At 40.5% G+C, this 22,264-nt stretch overlaps 1 protein-coding gene across 1 annotated transcript; it reads right to left on the minus strand.

Annotated features, from left to right (window-relative positions):
• Positions 1–887: 887 nt before the first annotated feature.
• On the minus strand, positions 888–21,643 carry ENTPD4 (ectonucleoside triphosphate diphosphohydrolase 4). Its single transcript, XM_026681179.2, has 14 exons — positions 21,560–21,643; positions 19,390–19,498; positions 18,645–18,756; positions 16,727–16,906; positions 16,092–16,297; positions 14,429–14,579; positions 14,228–14,331; positions 12,867–12,926; positions 11,424–11,578; positions 9,365–9,531; positions 7,841–8,165; positions 7,346–7,431; positions 6,012–6,173; positions 888–2,586 (listed from the first exon to the last, which is right to left on the minus strand). The coding sequence occupies exons 3-14, from the start codon at positions 18,650–18,652 to the stop codon at positions 2,358–2,360; spliced, it is 1,833 nt and encodes a 610-aa protein (XP_026536964.2). The 5' UTR covers positions 18,653–18,756; positions 19,390–19,498; positions 21,560–21,643; the 3' UTR covers positions 888–2,357.
• Between the last annotated feature and the right edge of the window lie 621 nt (positions 21,644–22,264).

The raw sequence follows: 22,264 nt of genomic DNA on the forward strand, positions 1-22,264 counted from the left end.
TGGAGGGCTTGTATATGTGCTAGATCTGCCAAAGTTTCGTATTTGTGTAGACTTTTAACGCCTGGATCATGATAAGATAAATTCTAAATAAAAGCTTAAAAGATCATCTTGGAAAAAACCTCCAAATATTACCTCAGAGCTATCCTGAGGTAGCTAAAATGGGGATGCCCGCACAAGGTAGCATTCTTTGGGCTGGAGTTATCAAAGGACAGAACTTAATTAAACTTTAATTAAATTTAGGTTCAACAGCCTTCGCTGACTTCCTGGAATGTGTTTGCCACTGTCAAATTAAGTTAACACGTTTCCTTCAGGCAGTGTAACTTTAGGATGAAAATGATGTAAGCTGCCATGAAATCCCTAAGAAATTAGCAAGTATCACTATGTTTGTGAGGGGGAGGCCTAGTCAAGACTTCAGGCTCTAAATGCCAAACACAATTTGATATTCTGCTCTTGGAAAAAGGCAGCTTTTGATGGGGCAGAAGAACCTGCTCCCACATACTGTGCAACATCTGTTGTCTAATGTTTGAAATGTTGATGGAAGAACTCGGGCACGGTTTTGAAGGCAAATGGGAATCAGGTTTTCTAAGAGCAAGGTGGAGAGCCTTCAGAACAAAATTACAGGAACAAGGAAGCTGAGGTTCTTTGTCTGCAGAAACTAGCAAAGTCTGGGGCAACCGTCTCATGTCTGCTAGAGCAGGGGTCTCCAACCTTGGCCACTTTTAAGACTTGTGGACTTCAACTCCCAGAGTTCCTCAGCCAGCTCTGGGAGTTGAAGTCCACAAGTCTTAAAGTGGCCAAGGTTGGAGACCTCTGTCCTAGAGATCCATCAACTCCTGAGGTCACAGGATCTCATTATTTTAATGGAATTTCAGCAGAAATTATTCAAGTTCCTTTAATGTGTCTTTTTATTTTCCCCATCTTCAAACAGCTGGGAACAGATTTCACTGAGGTACCGTCGAGCAACATTTCATAAGCTGGATGTGGGTTCCTAGGATGACGACATTTGTATATTTCATAAGACAATCACATCAATGCTGTTTTTTTCAACAACGGACACTTTTTCCCCCCAAGTTTTTTTAAAAAAAGGCTTTGTTATCCAGAAAAGAAAGTAACAGCACACTTGTTGTCATACCACGGCTACTCTTGTTTTTCCCAAACCACCACCCACCCTCCCAAATGATCACGAACATTTGAAATGACACTCGAGACCATAGAATGCCACATAGGTGCACGCTCACGCATATACACCTGTACATAGACCAGCTGCTGCTCACACATACACACACACACACACACACACACACACACGAAGGAAGTCCAGGGAGGCTGACTGTGCAATGCGATCCTCCAATTTCCAACAGCAGTAAAGCACCATGACCTGCCAGGCTTTCTTTATCTTACATCTCAACAGACGGGAGGGCCACCGTTTTTTGAGACTCAGCTTTCACTATCCATGGTCCTGATAGAGGAACAGGGGTCCAACTATTGGCAACTTTAAGGCTTGTGGACGTCAACGTCCAGAATTCCCCAGCCAGCGTAGTCTTAAAAAGTTCACAGATCTTAAAAGTTGCCATGGTTGAACACCCATGATTTAAAATGAGGTCGCATTTCAACCGAGCAAGAATTGGGACCTGGTAATGCATATTTCCCCCTCCAATTCTTTTTTCCTTCTGTGCCATATTCTTTAAGACCGTGGTGGCAAGGGCTGCCTTATTACTGATCTGTCTACCCTCTATTTAAGCTATTTTTGGAGGGTGGGGGGGAAGGAATAAGAGTGTCAAAATGGTTTAAATAATTTGAGAGTGAAATCTTCCTCTGTTGCTGTTCAAATCAGTGCAGGAGAGGCTGAGGTGAGCTTTCCCCTGTGCTATGCGTGGCTCAAGAACATGACAAGGAACAGTGAACTGGCAGCCCACAAGAGTCCGTTAAGCAAGCCTGCATTCAGACCCAGGAAAACCCTAACAGCAGACTTACAGCAAAAGGAGAGAACTAACCCATCCACATTGACTGAACGTACGAATTGCTCGCAACTTTCCCATTTAACGTACTGGCACAAAGTCTTCACTTGCGTTCTCCTGCTTTTCTGTCTGTCCCCCTGTCCCTAAGTCAAAGTGCATTTGCTTTCAAAGTAAAGAGTTTTAAAATAATTTTGGCTGAGAGTCCCCCAGCCTTGTCAAGCCAAGTTGGACTTAGCTCTCCCCTCTTGGTCCTCCACAGAGGGAAATTCCACCTCTTGGTTCCAAGACTGCAAGCAGGGGCTCAGGCAAGGCTCTCTGAAGGCGAGAGAGGAGGGTGGGGGGAACCCTGAGAGGAAGGGTTTTTTTCTTCTTCTTCTGAGATTCACAGTCAGCAGCAGCTTATAAGCCTCCGGGGATCTTCTGCGACGGGAGGCCTTCTTCGATCCAGAGGGGAGGGGAGGAGCCGTTGTGCAGAGTTCGCCGGTGGATCCTCCGCAGGCGCAGCAGGTAGAGCAGGATGGAGAGCAGCACAATGAAGAAGCAGGCAAAGAATAAGTAATGGTTGTAAACGAAGGCGAAGCTGCGCCAGTGGGGGTGATTGACCCGGAAGTTCTCCTGCTGGATGTCTCTGTGGGAGGAGGAGAAGAGAGGGGATGAAAGAGGCGGTTCTACTCCAGACCAGGTGATCAGAGGGAGCGTCTCCTGCTGGTCACATCTACCTGACCCATTAGAGTGGGAGAGGCAAGGAATGTTGTGGGTCCCATCCCTCAGGGAGATACACCCGGAGGGACCCAAGGGCCTTCTCTGGGGCGGCTCCCTCTCTCTGGAACATCATCCCCCTGGAGATTAGGGTGGCCCCCACTCTGACACTCTTCCGGAATGCACAGAAGACCAGGTTCTGCCAGTGGGCCTGAGCGGGATGGAGCCCATCAAATGGCTCATTGTGCGATCTGCTGTTGCCGGGGCGGGGACTGATTTTATTGTATTAATTTATTATATGATTCTCTCTTTTATTTGTTTGTTTTTATATGAGTTTTTATATCCTTGTAAGCCACCTTGAGTTTCCACATGCGAATAGGTGGCAATATAAATTCCCTAAGATATCTATCTATCTCCTATCTATCTATCATCTACCTATCATCTACCTATCATCTATCTATCTAATCTATCTAATCTATCTATCTATCTATCTATCTATCATTTATCTATCTATCTATCTATCTATCTATCTATCTATCTATCTATCATCTATCTATCTATCTATCTATCTATCTATCATCTATCTATCTATCATCTATCTATCTATCTATCTATCTATCTATCTATCTATCTATCTATCTATCATCTATCTATCTATCTATCTATCTATCTATCTATCTATCTATCTATCTATCTATCTATCTATCTATCTATCTATCTATCTATCTATCTACCCTGTTTCTCCAACAATATGGCCTCCCCCAATAGGAAGTCCCAGCATGTTTTATAGGCATGAAATGAAATTAAGCCCCTCCCCCCAAATTAAGGCCTATATTAAAACATGCGAAATGGGGGGGAATGGTGGGAGGGCTTGCCATTAGGAAGTACTTTTGTTGCACACCCGGATATGGTGCTGCCTGCGTTGACCCCGATACAAAGTGCCCCACCAACGCCGAGGTCAACATCCAAGCTGTCACTGCCTGCCTGCCCGAAGATGCAAGGGGGGGGGGAATTAAGTCACCCCCGAAAAGACGGCCTAGCCATTTTTTCGGGGCTCAAAAAAAAATAAGACCTGGCCTTATTATATGAGAAACACGGTATCTATCTATCTATCATCTATCTATCTATCTATCTATCTATCTATCTATCTATCTATCTATCTATCTATCTATCTATCATATCTATCTATCTATCTATCTATCTATCTATCTATCTATCTATCTATCTATCTATCTATCTATCATATCTATCTATCTATCTATCTATCTATCATATCTATCATATCTATCTATCTATCTATCTATCATATCTATCTATCTATCTATCTATCTATCTATCTATCTATCTATCTATCTATCTATCTATCTATCTATCATATCTATCTATCTATCTATCTATCTATCTATCTATCTATCTATCTATCTATCTATCTATCTATCTATCATATCTATCTATCTATCTATCTATCTATCTATCATATCTATCATATCTATCTATCTATCTATCTATCTATCTATCTATCTATCTATCTATCTATCTATCTATCATATCAATCATCTATCTATCTATCTATCTATCTATCTATCTATCTATCTATCTATCTATCTATCTATCTATCTATCATATCTATCTATCTATCTATCATATCTATCTATCTATCTATCTATCTATCTATCTATCTATCTATCTATCTATCTATCTATCTATCTATCTATCTATCATATCTATCATATCTATCTATCTATCTATCTATCTATCTATCATATCTATCATATCTATCTATCTATCTATCTATCTATCTATATAGGAGATAGGTAGGTAGGTAGGTAGGTAGGTAGATAGATAGATAGATAGATAGATAGATAGATAGATAGATAGATAGATAATGTAGGTAGATAGATAGCCCCACAAGCATAAATCCTATGTAATAAATAAAGATGACAAATATAACATGAAATAATAGAGCATTTCACAAAAAAGTAGGCCCTGGTTCAGGGCTGTCCAACCTCGGCAGCTTTAAGGCTTGTGGACTTCCCCATCATGGCTGGCTGGGGGATTCTGGGAGTTGAAGACCACAGGTCTCAAAGCTGCCACGGTTGGACATCCCTGGTCTAGTTATTTCCCAATGTTCTTTTTTAAAAAGGTCCAGTTGCTGGAATGCTTTCAGGATAGGAGCTAACCCAGCCTTCCACAGGAAGGTTGAAGCAGGAAACAGGAGCCATTGCCCAAAACATTCTGTTTCCGGGTTCCAGTCTCCCTTGCTACACAAAAGCAGTGGGACACTTTTCTGGGATGTACACACTGGGCAGATTGATCGCAATATGAGAAGTTGGCGCTGAAGGTACCTGGGGGGCTCAGGTCATTTAGGCCTTATTGGTTAAAGCCAACACACTGAATTATACCCAGAATCTCCTTGGAAGCCAATTTTCATTCTGTGAAATTCTCCTGCACGCACATCTATTAGATGGGGAGGCTGGCACCCCAGGGCCTGATGAAGCCTGAATTCTGGTGTCTAGGGCAGGCGTGTCAAATTCATGGTCAGATGCATCACGTGCTGCCCACGCCCATCCCCGTTTTAGCAAAGGGGGGGGGGGGGAAGCTGCAATACATCATGTGACGACAACGTGACGCCATGAGTTTGACAGCCCTGTTGTAGGGCAAGAGGAATTTCATCCTTGCAGCTTGTTAGGTGAGGAGGGGGGGAAAAAGTGTGCCCAAAAAAGTAAGAAACAGGCAATTCCACACATCAATCATCATCATATAATCCACCACTCCAAATTATTCTTCCAGGTGCTTGGCAGAAAAAGGATGGGCCATCCCTGTGTCAGAATTTACAGAGGAAATTTCTACTCCAAGCAAGAGGGTGTTTCTGTGACACCAACAGCTACGAAAACCGATTCCTGTTTTCCTATTTGCGTGGCCAGCAATCCCAAAAGGACAGCGGCAAGAATGGTAACAGCAGAAGAGAATATTCGTAGCTCAGGGTTGAACTGTGGCAGTCCTTGGTGTATGATGATATAACCTAGTTTGGTAATGAAATGTCTGCAAGAAGAAAAGCAAGTGCAGAGAGCACCAAGGACCCCGCAGCAAAAATTGTGTCGGGCAAACTGAGATGACCAACCAGAATTTTCTGCTTGCTGAGCCACAGCTTCCATCCACAAGACTGATCAGCATTGCATTGGTTCTACATTAGGCTTGGAAATCAAAACAAATGCAGAACTTTCTGGAGACCATGATTAAAGCTTGTGTGTGTGTGTGTGTGTGTGTGTGAGAGAGAGAGAGAGAGAGAGAGAGAGAGACCAAGGCTGCCTTTGAATTTCACAAGTAACGTGGTAACGCCTTAAAAAGGTGTACCTCAAAGGTAAAAACCGGGTTCGATAAAGGATGGCGCCCAGAGTCCACTGCACCTCTTTATCATATACTTGAAGTGCTGTTTTTAAGTTGTTGTAGTTCACAGGAAAACCGAAGCCATTGTGAAATACCTCGTACATCCAGGCTGACTTAAAGCACTGATACCTGCAAGGATAAAACATAAGCCGCGCATCCAAGTGGGGTTGTTATTTAAACAGGAACAGAGCTAAATGGCACAATCCAAAAGAAGAATGAGCTAAATTCCACCGGTCTTAAGCACTTAATTGCACATTCAAGATCTCGCTGTTACCAGGATTTACGCACACATGCTCTGGATTCTGTCCAAAATAATTAGATGCCTCCTTAGAAGGGCTAATTAAGCTGTGCGACGACAAAGAGAAAGCTCTCCTCTGGGGATAAAGGGGGGGCTTGTACGTTAATGAAAAGGAAGGAAAGGTGTGCGGTAAAAACTTAGAAGTCCTTCTCATCCAACTTGCTCCAAACAACCGACCAGTGGAGTTGGCTTTCAGGAGGGGAACTTTTTCAGCAGGATTAGCCCAGACAGATTTTCTGATTATTTCAGTAACCATAAACCATGTTTATGATTGGTGATCATTAATAATAGCCAATTTAATCTCTGAATAGACAGAATAGATGCATGTATCATCAAAAAACCACTGATTTCTAGAGATGGAAGATAATTCGCTTCCTATTCATTCACCACTTATTTTCTATATAGTGGGAAAGGAAGCCACCTGGTGACCAAAAAGAGGCAGTTTTAGCAAAAGGAAAAATACACACATATATTCTGTATGCCACCCCTCCCTTTCTCTGTCCCTCTCTCCCTCCACCTACCTACCTATCACTTCCTTCAATTTATGTTAGGATTATATTGTCTAAAAACCTTGCATAAAGCAAAATTGCAAAAAAAAAAAAAAAAAGCAAGAAGCAAGATGTTTGGGGCTTCAGGAGAAAGATGTCTTGGTGCGTTTCTAGATTTGGTTGTAAATTATGCTGACACAAATTGTGCAATAGTGACTTCTTTTTAGATGAAGCAAAATCTTGGATGAAAACAATTAACCACATAATATTGAACTGTGTAAATCAAATTCGCATAGTGTGAAAAGCCAGTCTCTGCCAATTCTGAAATACACTCCACCACTAAACACACAGCATCTTTACATTCTCCTTAAAAGTGCTCCAAAAGCTCTTTATTTTTTTAAAAATATCAAAATATTGGCTCCCTTGAAACAATTACTTAAGGAATTCAGTTTGGGGTCTCTCTCTGGCAAGGACTATTTGACCACATTTAGGCACAGAAGAATGTGGGCGCTTACTTCACTCGATGAAGATCTGCATGGGATGCATACAGGCCACGATCAAATCTTTCCCATAGAACAGACCACTTCGTGGCACAATATTCCTGAGGGAAAAAAAATGGAAATAAATATACATACATTATTTATATAAATGCACATACAGGGTGTCTCAGAAGTCACTCAAAACTGATCAGTTAACCACTCAGTTATTCTGGTTTATTATCTTAAGAATTTATTTCCTGATTTATCAACAAATTTTGGCTGCCCTGTTATTTTTTGGTACACCATATATAATAAAGAGCATTTAAAAATCAATATTTCCCTATGGGAGATTTAGTATCTCAAAATTCTGTCGTTACAGAATGTGTTAATTTAGGGCTTTTATTGTGTGGCGTATTTATTATACGCAATCTCCAGCCTGAGCTGGAGAAAATCAGGTTAGATTTCTTAATGGCACTGAAGTTACTCTTAATTTCTCAGCCAAGCCTTGAAGTGAGATATGTCTGGCCTTACATTTGCAGCTTTGAGGAACTGAGCAGCGTTGTAATTGCCCCCCATCCTTAAGACGTCCTCAGTACAGTAATAGAACTCCGAAAACCCGTAGAATTCGCTGTTCTCGAAATGGATGGGTGGCTGATAGATGCCATTCAGGGACGTTTGTGTTTCGTTGGTCTTGTTCATGAAAGGCTGAATGACGTCGCGACACAAGTGGAAATCTCCTGTCCCTCGGAGGTACAGAGTCTGCCCGTTCTGCTGGACTTCGTCCTCAGCGTCTAAGGGCAGGCAAGGGTCCAAGTAGGGAGTCTCGGAGGTCAGACCAATCTGTTTACCAAGAAGCCTGCAAGCAGAAGGGATCAAAGTTGATGTCCAAAAGACAATCAATGGAACAGCCAAAGGGAACCGGATCTCAGTTAGAAATACGGAACCTGATTCCTTCGCCCTGACAAAAGCATTCTTTTGTGAGGAGGAAGGGTAATAGGGGAGCACAACCGTCTAGCACAAATCACTGCAGTTCAGTTATAGGATCAGGCGCAAACAACCAGACCCACGTGGACAGAATTCAAGCTAGCTACTTTATTATGTTCTGCCTATAATATAGGAATCTCCTCAGAGTGGCAGCCTTTTCTTGGGAGCAAACAAGAATCCAAGGAACTTGGATGGTGGCAGTGGTTAAGTCTTAATCCTTTTGTAGTTGTTGCAGTGACTCAGGTCCTGTACTTGAGCCCTCTTCCCTGTCAGGTTGGTTTTTCCCGCCATCAGTTATATTTGGGAAAGCCCCAAGCCATGGATTATTCCTTGTTTGAACAAGCCGTGTTGATCTGACTCAGTCAACTCTAACACACAGAATGATGTGTGAAGGAATAGCCACTGTCCTCCAAACCAGTCAACCTGCCTGATGACAGGAGACCCAAAGGTGTGGATCTGATACCATCTACTTTCAATTCCTACTTCTGGCTGGTTCCCCCAACCCAAACTGAACTAGGGCCTTTCATATAAAAAGCTTCCCAGCCCCCAATTTAGCTCTTACGTTCTGGTATCTAATGAAGAGTTTTGTTTTATTTTTCCTGGTAATTTACTTAATTTGGATGAAGATGACCATGCTATGTTTGATGCAGGTTTTTTTTTACTCTGCTCTACACCTTGCTGTTGCAATGTCATTTGATAAAAGATTTGAAATGCTGAAAAGCGAAGGATCTAGTTGGTAGAAATGTGGCATACGAACATTTTGAAAAACAAACACATCTGGACCTTTCCTGTAAACACTGAATTATTTTCATACATACAATCAGGGATTGGCAATTGCAGAAAACCAGCTCTGCTAAATCAATTGTGTAAACAGACTTTTTCCTTCTGCAGTTGACGTGACAACTAATCGTATTAACTCAAGTAGCCTCAAGTCACTATTAGTCACCCCTAGCTTACACTGCTGCATTTTAAAGAATGAAAATCTAATATCTATTTTTGTTGACATGTGTCTGTTTCAGAGATTTTATGCCAAGCATGTCAGGAAAGTTATAATTCATTACACCACCGCACCTGTTTCTCAATACTGTGTTGGTGAATATGTTGTCTGCATATCTCTGTCGAGCAGCGTTACCACCAAAGCCCAGAAAAGTTGCCACGTAGACGCGATACACATGTTCACTCTGGTGAGCGTCACATCCCAAGTTAAATTCTGCCAGTAGGTTCTTGGCCACCTCCTCCTGCCGGCGACCAAAGAAAGAGATTGAGAGACAGAGTTCTGCTCTGCTGTTTTCATTCCCCAGGTTTTGATTAGTCAAGAACACTTTCAGCTCCGTGGGTTTCAAACCCTTCTTGGCAACAGTTGTTTACAGTAAACACCTGAGCAGTAACCCAAGGATGGGACAAGGATGGGCCATCAAGATCTTGTCGGGTACAACCTTCCAACAGCTCCAGCCATTCATAACATAATACAAAGGGGATGCATCTGGAAAGACACTATTTTCCTGGCCCTGCACAATGGAAACAACACCAATGTCCAAATATTTGTCAACTACAGGGTCAGCTAGGCATATGCCCATATAGACTACACTAGCAAATATTACACTTTTCCTTCCTCTACAATAGTTTTTAATGATGATAAATTTTCAAAAGTGGTTTGCCATTGCCTGCCTCCTAGGGCTAAGAGAAAGAAAGACTTGGCCAAGATCACTCAGCTGGCTTCATACCTAAAACAGGATTGGAACTCCCAGTCTCCTGGTCATTGGCCCAAAGTGTCCCAGCTGGCTTAATACCTAAGGCGGAACTAGAACTCATCGTTGCCTAGTTTCTAGGCTGAAACCTTAATTGCAACTGAAATATTCTTGGTGCACTTATCCTGGCCCCAAGACAAGCTTTATTTTTGATCCCAAAAATAGAAACTGAACAAGCAGAGGTTTCACAAGCCATAGATTTTGATAAAATCTTAAAAACAAGCAGTATTTAAAATTCAAAATCTGTGAATTTCTCTTGCCTTCTGTCAAAGATCAGGTATATTCTGCAGAGATGTAATCCTAAAGCCTTATGTAGCTGTAATACTTAAGCATGGTATTGTTTCTAAACAAAGGTTAAATGTTTTGGAATACATAAGCCATAGTTAAGAAATGAATCCACTGCTTTATAGGGGTTAAATGTTTGACTGATCATGTTCAAAGCATGTTTCCTGAGAACAGGACTTTTCTGAGCATCTATATTCAGTTTTTCTTCTGTATCTGAGTTTTCAGCCAGAGTTTAAGAAACACACCATTCTTACTGCTATTTACAACAAAGCACCATTGTCTGTATTCATTTTCAAAAAGCCCACCGTGGTGCAGAAGGCACAAGTAATGTAGAAAAGGAAGCCTGGAGCAACAATAGGTTGGAAAAATCTGCTGTTACTAAAAAAGGAGAAATCTGGACTTTATTCTTCCTCTTGTAAAAGCTACTCAGAACAGAAAATAAATAAATAAAACTGAACTCCCACGCTGTACTGTACTTTTGACTACCTGACCATGATTCATTCAATAAGGTACAACAGTTGGAGTTACACATCCAATTAAGCCAACATCAAACAAACCTTGTAATGGCTAAGCATGATGAGTGAATCCAATGTTTGCTTTTCATCTCAAAAGGATGCAGGTCAGGATTTTCTTTGTACTGACACTCAGGTCACCATACAGATAAAAAGCTCCTATTAATATTTTCCTGACAATATTTACATTTAGAATGATGGTTTTAAAAAGGCATTCCGTGACATGTCAGCCATTAAGAAATCGCATCAAATGGTAACCATGAGCTGTGTTAACAACGCATAATTTTCTTTACGTACAGTATTAAAAAAAAAAGATAATTTCAATAGCAAAATTCATCCACGTGAGCTCTGTGTGGTAAGCAAACACTTTTCTAGCACACTGACTGATGGAATGGAAAAAATGATGTTTTATGGATTGCTTAGCTGATGGGACACCGAAGTTCAGCTCCGTCTCTTCATGCGGGGGTGAACTGCTCACACACCGTGGGGGTTACAGGGACTCAGACCGTGCAAAAGAAAAGGGAATCAATGGAAATGGGTTAAAATGCAGGAAAACAAAAGAAGGAAAGTTGTACAGATAATAACCTGCTGTGAAGAGGCAAAGCTTACAGTTTTAGGGACTTCGTACGCTATTTGAGTCGAAACACCACCCATGTCAAGTATACCCACGGTCCTCTTCCGGACAACTTCCTCTTTGCTTTCGCTGCCAGGAACGTGAACTTCCACCACCGCCTCGTCCTCTAGAAGACAAGACCGGGGAAGAGGCGCTGCTGAAAATGTTGGCATGGTTATACAGGGGGTCCTCGACTTGCGACCTCAACCGAGGCCTGGATTTCTGTTGCTAAGTGAGACGTTGGCTAAGTGAAGGATGACCTTTCCTGCCACAGTTGTGAAGGGAATTCCCTGCAGTGGTTATGTTTGCAACACGGTTGTTAAGTGAATCTGACTTCCCCGTTGACGTTGCACATCAGGAGGTCACAAAAAGGGGATCACGTAACCGTCATAAATATGAGTCAATTGTCAAGCATCTGAATTTTGATCATGTGACCATGGGGGGGGGGGTGAAAAATGGTCAGAAGTCACTTTTTTTGTCAAAACTTCAAATGGTCACTAAACGAACTGTTGTAAGTCGAAGACTACCTGTAACTGTTTCAATTCTTAATTTGTTCGCTAGCCAGAGTCATTTGTTGCATACAGATTAAATAAGCCAACAAATAAATAAACTCTTCTCAATATCTAAACACTTGCTGGGCCTAGCAACGGTCAAGGAAGCAACAGGATCTCGACAATGTCAGCGGCCAGAATGAATATAACTTGCCCAAGAAGAGCCTTTCCTACTGGAGAAAGTCTTAAAGGGATGCGATGCTGGGGCATTTCAAAGAAACTATCTGAGCAGTGCTGTTAATATAAAAAAGAAGCTAAACTGTAGGGAGAAACATTAAGATCTGATATTTGTTTATGTTAATATTAAAATATTTAATAATGCAATAATATTCTTAGTAATATGAAGAAAAAATACTTCCGAAATGCCAAATGAATAGTCCCAAAAGAATAATATCGTGCTGGGAAAGTTGTAGAAAAAGCACTTAAAACTGAATAAAAAGCAAACAAACCAATCCAAAATCCATAGGAGGCCATACCTCTACTTGCAACAAAAAAAATTATATAGAAGAGAATGAAGATTTTTGAGTTCCCAGAATTCTACTGATTGTATGTATGTATGTATATTTTTTATTTGTATTCCCTCCCCAATCATGCCTAGAGGCGATATTATGGCTGTTTCAGATTGATTTGGAACTGATTTGAGAGACAATCACTAAGAGAAATGTTTTCTCTACAAGTCCTGATTTTTGTTCTCTATTAAAACCCTAAATGAAGATTTGAAGAATTATTATGGAGACACTATTAACCAAGCACTGAGGCTGAGCAATTTCCATTTATAAGAATAAAGTCAGAGCAGGAAGGAAACTGTACACTAACAATTCTATTTTAGCAATTCTTGGAATTAATTAATATTAAGGCCTTTACCTTCATCCATATGTTCAAATTTTCCAAGGACAAAGTTGATGCCAATCCATGCATATACGCCTGGATAAAATGTAAAAAGTACATTTGTAAATATTTTAACATCACTGGGAAGAGGGAGGGAAGCTTTTAAAAAAGAACACCTTAACAAAACAAAAACAGTAGCAAAACAGATTATCTATCTATCATCTATCTATCTATCTATCTATCTATCTATCTATCTATCTATCTATCTATCTATCTATCTATCTATCCATCTAAAATTCAAACAATGCTTTCTTGAAAACTCAAATATACCGGTATATATATGCAAGTGAAAATGCTCCAGCATTCTATAAAATTGAAGAAGACAATGCTCCTTAGCTCATTAAACCCCTTATGTCTCATAACCTAATAAATTGGTTCCTGGTGATCTCACACACACACAGGACAAATATTTACAGGGACAAAGTGTTTGCATGTGAAACTATATCATTGATACAGTTATCCTGAATAAATGAAGTTCCAACTCATGTGAAAACTTTTGCGCATAACAGCTACATATGTAAAAGTTCCTTCCTTGCAGATGTTTATTTTGTGTCCCATGTGCCCTTAAATATCAGGATAGTTTAACAGTATCTGCTTCTCAGTATCTGCACATTTTGTTAAAATATAGGAGCAGGTTCAGGCTGATGTAATCAGGCTGCACAGGGCATCTTAATAAAGATATATTGATACTCTATTCTTTGTTGGACTGGACACTGGCTAGCTCATTGAATCACAAAACACAGCCTCTCCTGAATTATTTCCTGATCTTGCAAAAACTAAAAAGAAGAGTCAGTGCTTCCAAACATTGCCACCAGATGTTGGCACCACACTAGGCATGGCTAGTCTAGTGAAGAGAAGGACCAGGGGAGACAGGATAGCAGTGTTCCAATAATATAGGGGCTGCCACAGAGAGGAGTGGGGGGTGGTGGTCAAGCAAAGCACCTGAAGGCCAGACAAGGAATAATGGATGGAAAATGAACAAGGAGAGATTCAGCCTGGAAATAAGGAGAAATTTTCTGACAGTGAGAACAATCAACCAATGGAACAGAAGTTGCCCTTGGAAGTTGTGGGAGCTTCATCATTGAGTCTTTCAAGAAGAGACTGGACTGCCATCTGTCAGAAAGGGTGTAGGGTCTCCTGCTTGGGCAGGGGATTGGAGTAGAGGACCTACAAGGTCCCTTCCAACTCTGTTATTCTGAGCTAAGATACTCTCAATAATGAGGCCTTTCTTCTATAGTTTTTAAGGACAGTGCCTTCTCACTTTATCTCTGGTTACATATTACATCAGCCTCCTGACTAAAGTCCCAAGCTTTCTTTGTTTCAGCCTGTATTCTTACCTTCTTGCTTTCCTGAAATCACTTCAGCGTGAGAATCTGAAAACAGAAAATCAAAATGCACTGGGATATCAGTAAGAAGATCTTCCAGTATCGCCTTTTGCTGGCTGCAAGATGTGAAATGGATTAAATGTCAGTTAGGATCTATTTCTGTGGGCAAGTTTTCTATTAAACATTAATAGGAAATAAAGATATTCAGGTTACCTCTCTGGCAGGATTCGCATCCCTGCAGTACAGAGAATATACAAAGGGGTTTCTTTGTGCTTTGCACGGGGTATATGTTCAGCAGCAAAGTTCAGAAGTGGAAAAATATAGTCACTAACTTTCTCAGGAGAGGTAGCAAATTCTGAAATGCCTGGAGAACAAGAGAGATAAATACACTTAACCATACATCGACATGAGAAAGTAGAACACACTTTTTATTAAGGAGAGTATTGTTCCCAAGTTGGGGATTCAATCAAAGGCAAAATACTGCAACTTTTAAAAAGTCATGACTTTCTAAAATACAATACGGGAGTACAAATGCAGAATATTGTCTTAAAACAGCGGTGTCAAACTCGATTTCATTGAGGGCCCCATCAGGGTTGTGTTTGACCTTGGAGGGGCGGTGGGCATGGCCGTGGTGGGCGTGGCCAGGGGGTGGGCGTGACATGGGACTCGTTTCAGGGGTATCTGTGGTAGCCAAGTGCTAAGGCAGGACTTCCTTGAGACCCTCCCTCACTTTCATTATAACCTTCCTTCTGTTTTTCCTTCCCTCTTCATTCTTCTTTTCCCTCTTTCCTTCTTGCTCTCTTCCCATCAATCCTTTTTCGTCTTTCCTCTTTTCTTTTCTCCTTTCCTGTCCCTTCTTCCATGCTCAAATGGAAAAGGGGAAACATTTCTCCTTTTGCAGCCCTGACCCCCGTTTTAGCTGGCAGAGGGCTGCAGGAGGCCCTGGCGGGTTAAAACGGGGTGTGGGGTGCATGCAGCCCCTGAGCTCCATTTTCTCTGGCAGGGGCAACGTGGGCCGGTCCTTTGCTGTTTCTGGACTGGTCCTGCGGGTCATATCTAAGCACCTCGTGGGCCAAATCCGGCCTCCAGGCCTTCAGTTTGACACCCCTGTATTAAAATTACATTCTGTGTAGCAATCTCAACTTTAAATACTTTAAATAAGATACTGTGAAAAATTGTCCTGAAACCTGGCCTTTAACGGTAGCACACAAATATTAGCAAAATAAAATAAAATACCTATATGCATCTCTGGTGTCAACTCATAAAACATCCCTATGCCTGTTTTAGTAGTTGCCATAAAAAAAAAGGGGGGGGGGGAAGGAAGGAAATTTGGAAGAACAGTGCAGCAGTTTGGAGGCAAGAGTACATTCCAACTCTTACCTTTAAAAGATTGTAACTAAAATACCAGAGCTTTTGCCCGTGAATATACTTAATTGGAGAACGTGAATGATGACACCCAGCCTGTGAAGGTGCTCAATTGGAGAATCTGGTTTATGACACACCGGGGGGGGGGGAAACAGGGTCACAGGGGACTGTTAATTATGTATGGCAAAGTTGGCTGCATACAGGGCGGTGCCTGTATGTCACCTCTAATGAATCATTTGAAGTTTTTTGAAGTTTGGCTCAAGAATCATGATTTAATTAGAGCGATTGCTGGAATCCTGACATCTTGGCTTTTTTTAAGCATTAAGAATCTTAAGAAATAAATGACAACTAGGGGGACATATGTGGGAAGACCTGGGTCTTGCAGATCCCAAATAAAAAGGAGGAAAAATCCACTGCATTTTAAGAAACAAAGATTGCCAACCTTTGGCATGACAGAGTTTCTTCATAGGCAAACAAGCAGCTGGGGAATAGGTATGACTTCCCCTAGTACCTGGCTTAATTTTCATAACCACTGGTTTTCTGTTTTTGTCCCGCATTTGTTTGATGTCAAGTAAATCATGGGGATTGCCATTGTGCCTTGGCCACCAATACACGAAGATCCGAGACCCACTGCTTCCACAATCCACCATGATGCCGTAATTCAGCTTTGGGTTGCTTGTGTCTGTGGCTTCGGTGTCTGTAACTCGGGCAAGATACCTGGGAGAGAGAGAAGGGAAGAACTGCTCAGAAGGAAGTCTCACTGAACCCAGGAAGGCTGCAGAGGAAACAAGGGCAGGACAAAGCTCCAATGTCAACCAACCACACTGAACTTGATAGCAGCGGAAACACACATGTAACAGCAATTATACGATTAAGTTTCACTTGCTTGATTTGGAGATTCAACTCTTCAGCTGTGTCTTTCACTGAGTGACACTGGACTAGCCATCAGCACTCAATCTAGCCTACTACCTCAGAGGACTGTTATTAGAGATTAAATGAGGGGAGGCCCAGATTTATGCCAATTTAAGTTTGCACAGAAATGGAGAGGCTATTAATGCAATGAATAAGTTTAATGTAAGGTGATCTGTCTCATTTTGTTAGGTATACAGATTCGGATTTGTTTTTAATCCACCTGAAAAAGATTACCTGTGCAGCTTTTTGTCCCGGGAACTGTATTTTAAAACAGAGTAATATAATATGAAAAATGCAGCAGCAAGGAGTCCAATGACAATAATTTGCCGTAATGTGGTGTTCAATATCCGTGGACACCCAACAGGGGAAATACTGAAGTGCCATGAAGCAGGAAAAAGGCAAGAGAAGCTGATCCTGGAATGAAGAAAAACAAGATACCTGCACTTAAAATTCTGTGCTGGCACCCCACAGATGGAATAGCTGGAAGCCAAATTTATCACTGTTCATTTTAAAAAATGAATACTTTTCAGAAAAGTATTTTTTCTGGCAACTAAAAAAAGGTTTTATTTTTTTCCTGGCAACTAGTCCGTCCAAAGTTTATAAGCCTCTTGTAATAAGAACAGATATATTCTTATCTGACAGGATTTATAGCCCTGCCCTTCCATAACAAAATAATGTATAAGGTGATATATTCAGAAAATATGTGAAAATCCAAGGATCAAATATTTATTTATGGTTGAATAAATGAACAAGTGTAAACTAAATCCTTTTTTAAAAAAAATATATACATTCACTAAAATAAAAAAACAATGCTCTTATCATTAACAATTATAAACAAGACCATATGCAGTTATAAGGTTATAAGCAAGACTAACAATTACAAACAAGCAAGAACTTTGGGAAGAGAAGAATGATTACAGAATGAAATAGCCAGATTGAGAATTGTTGGAAGTGGCAAACAGATTAACACGGGACATTCAGAAACCTTTTTAATGTAGTTTTAAATAGTTCAGCTCTTCCAGTGCGAACTTCTGAAATGCTGTGGTTGGAACTGCATGTTTTCTAAATTATGAGCCATAATTTATTTGCACTGTCATGTTTTATTGTAATATTTTTTTTTACAAAATTAGCAAAACTACCCGACATGTTAAGTAATAACTCATGGCTTATATCTACTTTATAACCAAGTTCACACACTTGGTTAAAGCCAAACAAGCCACATTAAGATCTATTTTTCCCCACTTACCACAAAAAAATAAATTACGGTTAACAAACAGTGCCTTAGACTGAAGTTTTAAACTTCAGATCTGCAACAGGGAGGCAACTGGACTGATTGACAGGGCTATTTAAGAATTACTGAACTAATTCAGAATAGAATATTTGACAAATCCAATATTTTGTGTGTCTAAACAAATGTTACTGTTCCAAGCCAATCAGGGATAGTCCAGAACTCAAAGAAAAAAGTCATCAGCATTTCGAGACAGATGACCAAAATTGGTGTCTCTAGGTGTATCTGGCAGTATGTTATATACTAAGACCCCCCCAAAAAAGTATCTTCTGAATTGGGACCCAATGAGAAGCCAAAAAGGAAGGGAGCAATAACTGCATAGATCAGGGGTGTCCAACCTTGGCAACTTTAAGACTTGTGGACTTCAACTCCCAGAATTCCTCAGCCAGCAAAGCTGGCTGAGGAATTCTGGGAGTTGAAGTCCACAAGTCTTAAAGTTGCCAAGGTTGGACACCCCTGGCATAGATGAAGGTACTGTTGCTATGTGTTCCTGTTATGCTCATGCTGGACAGCTCCCTGACTGCCCTGACCTGTTCATTCTTGGCCACTCTTGATAAAATAGGCTTTGTTGTACATAAAAGGACTGGCAGGAAAGTTATTTCCTGAAACAAGTGCCTAGTACAAATAATTCAAGTTAATCGTTCGTTCTTTCTTAAAGCTATTTTTGTATTGCTCATTTGTCAGCCCCAAAAACTATGAGACAACTAACAAACGTTGGCATCTCAAATTGTATAAGTTTTGGGGGAAAAAATAGGGAAACATTACATTTCTGGTTACTGAAACTTAAAAATCAAACATATTTCGACAGTTATTTAATCCCACCAAATTTTGTTGTGCTTACTCACCCAAGATTTGGATACTCACCTACCCATTTCTGATCAGGGTAACTAGGCCACAGAAAAAGCTACCTTTTTACGGTCAGCCCAGATTCATAAGGCACAAGATTCATCCCCAGAACCAATGGAACAAGTGGGAACTGAAAAATATTAATTAAAAGATAGCATTTTCACTCAAGCTAAAACAGATGAAATGCCATGAAGCCAAATTAATGTATGTTAGCCAGGAAGTTCAAAGTGGTATGCATAAAGTTATGCTTCTTTTATTCCCTCTTCCCCCAAAAAGTAAGTCTGAGAGATAATATCTAACTCAAGGCATCTCACATCTATTTTCCAATTACTCTATACACTTTTAGCATACAGCAGTCATTGTGTTTTTTTCATTCTATCTGAAAAAGGAAATGATGATCAGCATTTGGCTGAATACTACTCTGTACAGATATGAAGCTTAATTTTTGTAATAAAATTGTGTCTTCCCAACACAAATGCACAGAATTTTAGAAACAAACAAAAACTTTCCTAGTATTAATATTTACGAGCTCTAAAATATATCGTTTCTTGCCATATTTGGAAAATATATATCTTTTTTGTTGTTTTCAAACTGGCAAATATTTTTGAAGTAATGAATAGAAAGAAGCCCTTTACAAAAGATTTCATGAACTATAATTCCCACTTAAAAAACATATTTATAATTCCTGTAGTGAAACGTCAATTGGTTTTAGGATGTGCTTTCAAACGTGCAATAGAACATTTAAAAAGTTATGCCTGTTTACCTTTAAAACACAGTAAACTTTGGGAAGAAGACAGCAAATGTTTAATGCAAGCTGCATTCCTTATTAGTTTCATGGAAGAAACACTGGAAGAAGCCATTTCATTTGGAAACTAAATAGGGAATATAGAACATAATGTGATAAAAATTAAGACATTTTCTCAGTAGAAACTGTAAATATCCCTGAACAGCTGCTGTGACATTAAAAATGTTGAATCCATTTAGTTATTTAAAATGTTTACATATTACTTTTTATGCCACCTATCTTCAGGCCCTGTACAATACAGACATATCCTTAAAAAACTCTCTTGTTTAAGGTTCAATATACCACATAAAAGGACATTGTGATTAAAATATATAAAAAGCTAGAAAACATAAGCCAGCTGCCATGAACAGTGGAACAATATTATGAGATGTCAAATGGCAGATTAACAGTATTCTCAGCAGTATCTGAACTATGACTGTAACTTTGTCGCTTGTATCCTTACTATTTATATTGACTGTTTCCTAGTATGATTCGATTGCTTATTGTACCCTGTGACTATCATTAAGTGTTCTATCTGATGATTCTTGACTCTTGACAAATGTATCTTTTCTTTTATGTACACTGAGAGCATTTGCACCAAGACAAATTCCTTGTGTGTCCAATCACACTTGGGAAATAAAGAATTCTATTCTATTCTATTCTATTCTATTCTATTCTATTCTATTCTATTCTATTCTATTCTATTCTATTCTATTCTATATTCTATTCCTTATTCTATTCTCTATTCTATTCTATTCTATTCTATTCTATTCTATTCTATTCGTTATTCTATTCTTCATTCCAATATTCTATTCTATTTTATTCTATTTTTATTGTACCCTATGACTATTAAGTGTTGTACCTGATGATTCTTGACTCTTGACAAATGTATCTTTTCTTTTATGTACACTGAGAGCATTTGCACCAAGACAAATTCCTTGTGTGTCCAATCACACTTGGGGAATGAAGAATTCTATTCTATTCTATTCTATTCTATTCTATTCTATTCTATTCTATTCTATTCTATTCTAATTCTATTCTATATTCTATTCTATTTCTTATTCTATTCTCTATTCTATTCCTTATTCTATTCTTCACTCCAATATTCTATTCTATTCTATTCTTATTGTACCCTATGTATCCTATCATTAAGTGTTGTCCCTGATGATTCTTGACTCTTGACAAATGTATCTTTTCTTTTATGTTCACTGAGAGCATTTGCACCAAGACAAATTCCTTGTGTATCCAATCACACTTGGCCAATGAAGAATTCTACTGTAAGGCTAGCATCAATGAAAATATACAGGTAGTCTTTGACTTACAACTGTCCATTTAGTGACCATTCAAAGTTACAAAGCCACTGAAAAAAGTGACTGATGACCATTATTCACACTTATGACCGTTGCAGCATCCCCACGGTCCCGTGATTGACATTCGGATGCTTGGCAATTGACTCATATTTATGACGGTTTGCAGTTTTCTTGGCCACCTTCTGACAAGCAAGGTCAATAGGGAAGCCAGATTCGCTTAACAACGGGTTACTAATGTAACAGCTGCAGTGATTCGCTTAACGAAATGTGGCGTGGGAAGTGGTAAAACGGGGCAAAACTCACTTAACAAACGTCTCACTTAACAACATCAATCCTCAATTGTGGTCATAAGTCCAGGACTGCCTGTATTTGTGGCCCAAGATCAAACACAATGAAAGAAGATAAATGGTAGGGAAAGGGGGGGGGGGGAAGCCAGGGGGATTCTGGGAGTGGAAGTCCAGTGGCCAAGGTTGAAAACACTGAACTAAATCAACCCGGGGATTATGGGAATTGTAGTCTGCGCTTCTCTGGAAGGCAGATAAACCTTGTGACCCAAGGATGGGTCCAATCCCCAGCAACCACAAAGCCCATGGAGCTTTTACCCTCCTGATCTCTTGTCGGCAGGGGCGCTAGAGCGCTCCAGCGACAGGCCTCGTCTCCTAGGCAACGGGCCCCGTCTCCTAGGCAACGGCAAAACCGTTGCGAAAACCGGGGCGACCCGCAGGTCTTGACCCGACTCTCCCCCCTTCACCAGAGCCCCCAGTCCGGCCCTGAGGCCCAAGACGGAGAAGCGAAAGCCGGGCAGGGTCGCAGGCGACCTTCTCCGTCCCGCTCCTTACCTCCCTCGGCTCCTCTGCGGTGTCGCCGGGCCGATCGCCGGTTGCCAGGTACATCCTGACACCTCAGCCATCCTCCACTTCCGGGTCCCGGCCGAGCATGCGCCGGAAGTGACGAAGGGACGGAACCGCCAACGCGGCGAGGAAGGGGGGGGGACGAGGAGCGCGCTCGCTCTCCGAAAAGAGTCCGTAGAGCTGCGAAAAGTGTAGAGGGATGCGCCCACGTTGTTTTTGTGAGTCAGGAAAGCCCAAACTCAAGAGTACCGTTCACACGAGACGCCAACCCCCGTAACTAGCCAACTTTGGCTGTCCTTATTTGCCATGCAGAGCCAAAGCAGCCGGGGCTGCAATGTCAGCTGCAGGGCCAAATAATATATGTGGGTATAAGCATAATTTTGTATTTATTTATTTTATTTTATTTTATCATTTTATTTTATTTATTTTATTATTTTATTGTATTTTGTCATGTTCATGGAGTGTATATTGGAGGCCCTTTGAGAACTATATGCAACCAAATTTCATTTTAATGTATGCCAATTCACTCAAATATACATTCAAAGTGACTATAAAGTTATTTTCAGTCTAAGTCACAATGCAAAATGCCTAAGGGGGACGTATCCCGATGCAACTTTTAGCCAAGAAAGATTTAAGTCCGGGATCTGCTAAGGGCCAAATAGCAAAGAGCAAGTTGGATCGAGAACTCTGCTT

Source organism: Notechis scutatus, chromosome 7 (genome assembly GCF_049901735.1).
Source record: "Notechis scutatus isolate UNSWTSFEM ecotype Mainland chromosome 7, rNotScu1.2, whole genome shotgun sequence".
Taxonomy (NCBI): domain Eukaryota; kingdom Metazoa; phylum Chordata; class Lepidosauria; order Squamata; family Elapidae; genus Notechis; species Notechis scutatus.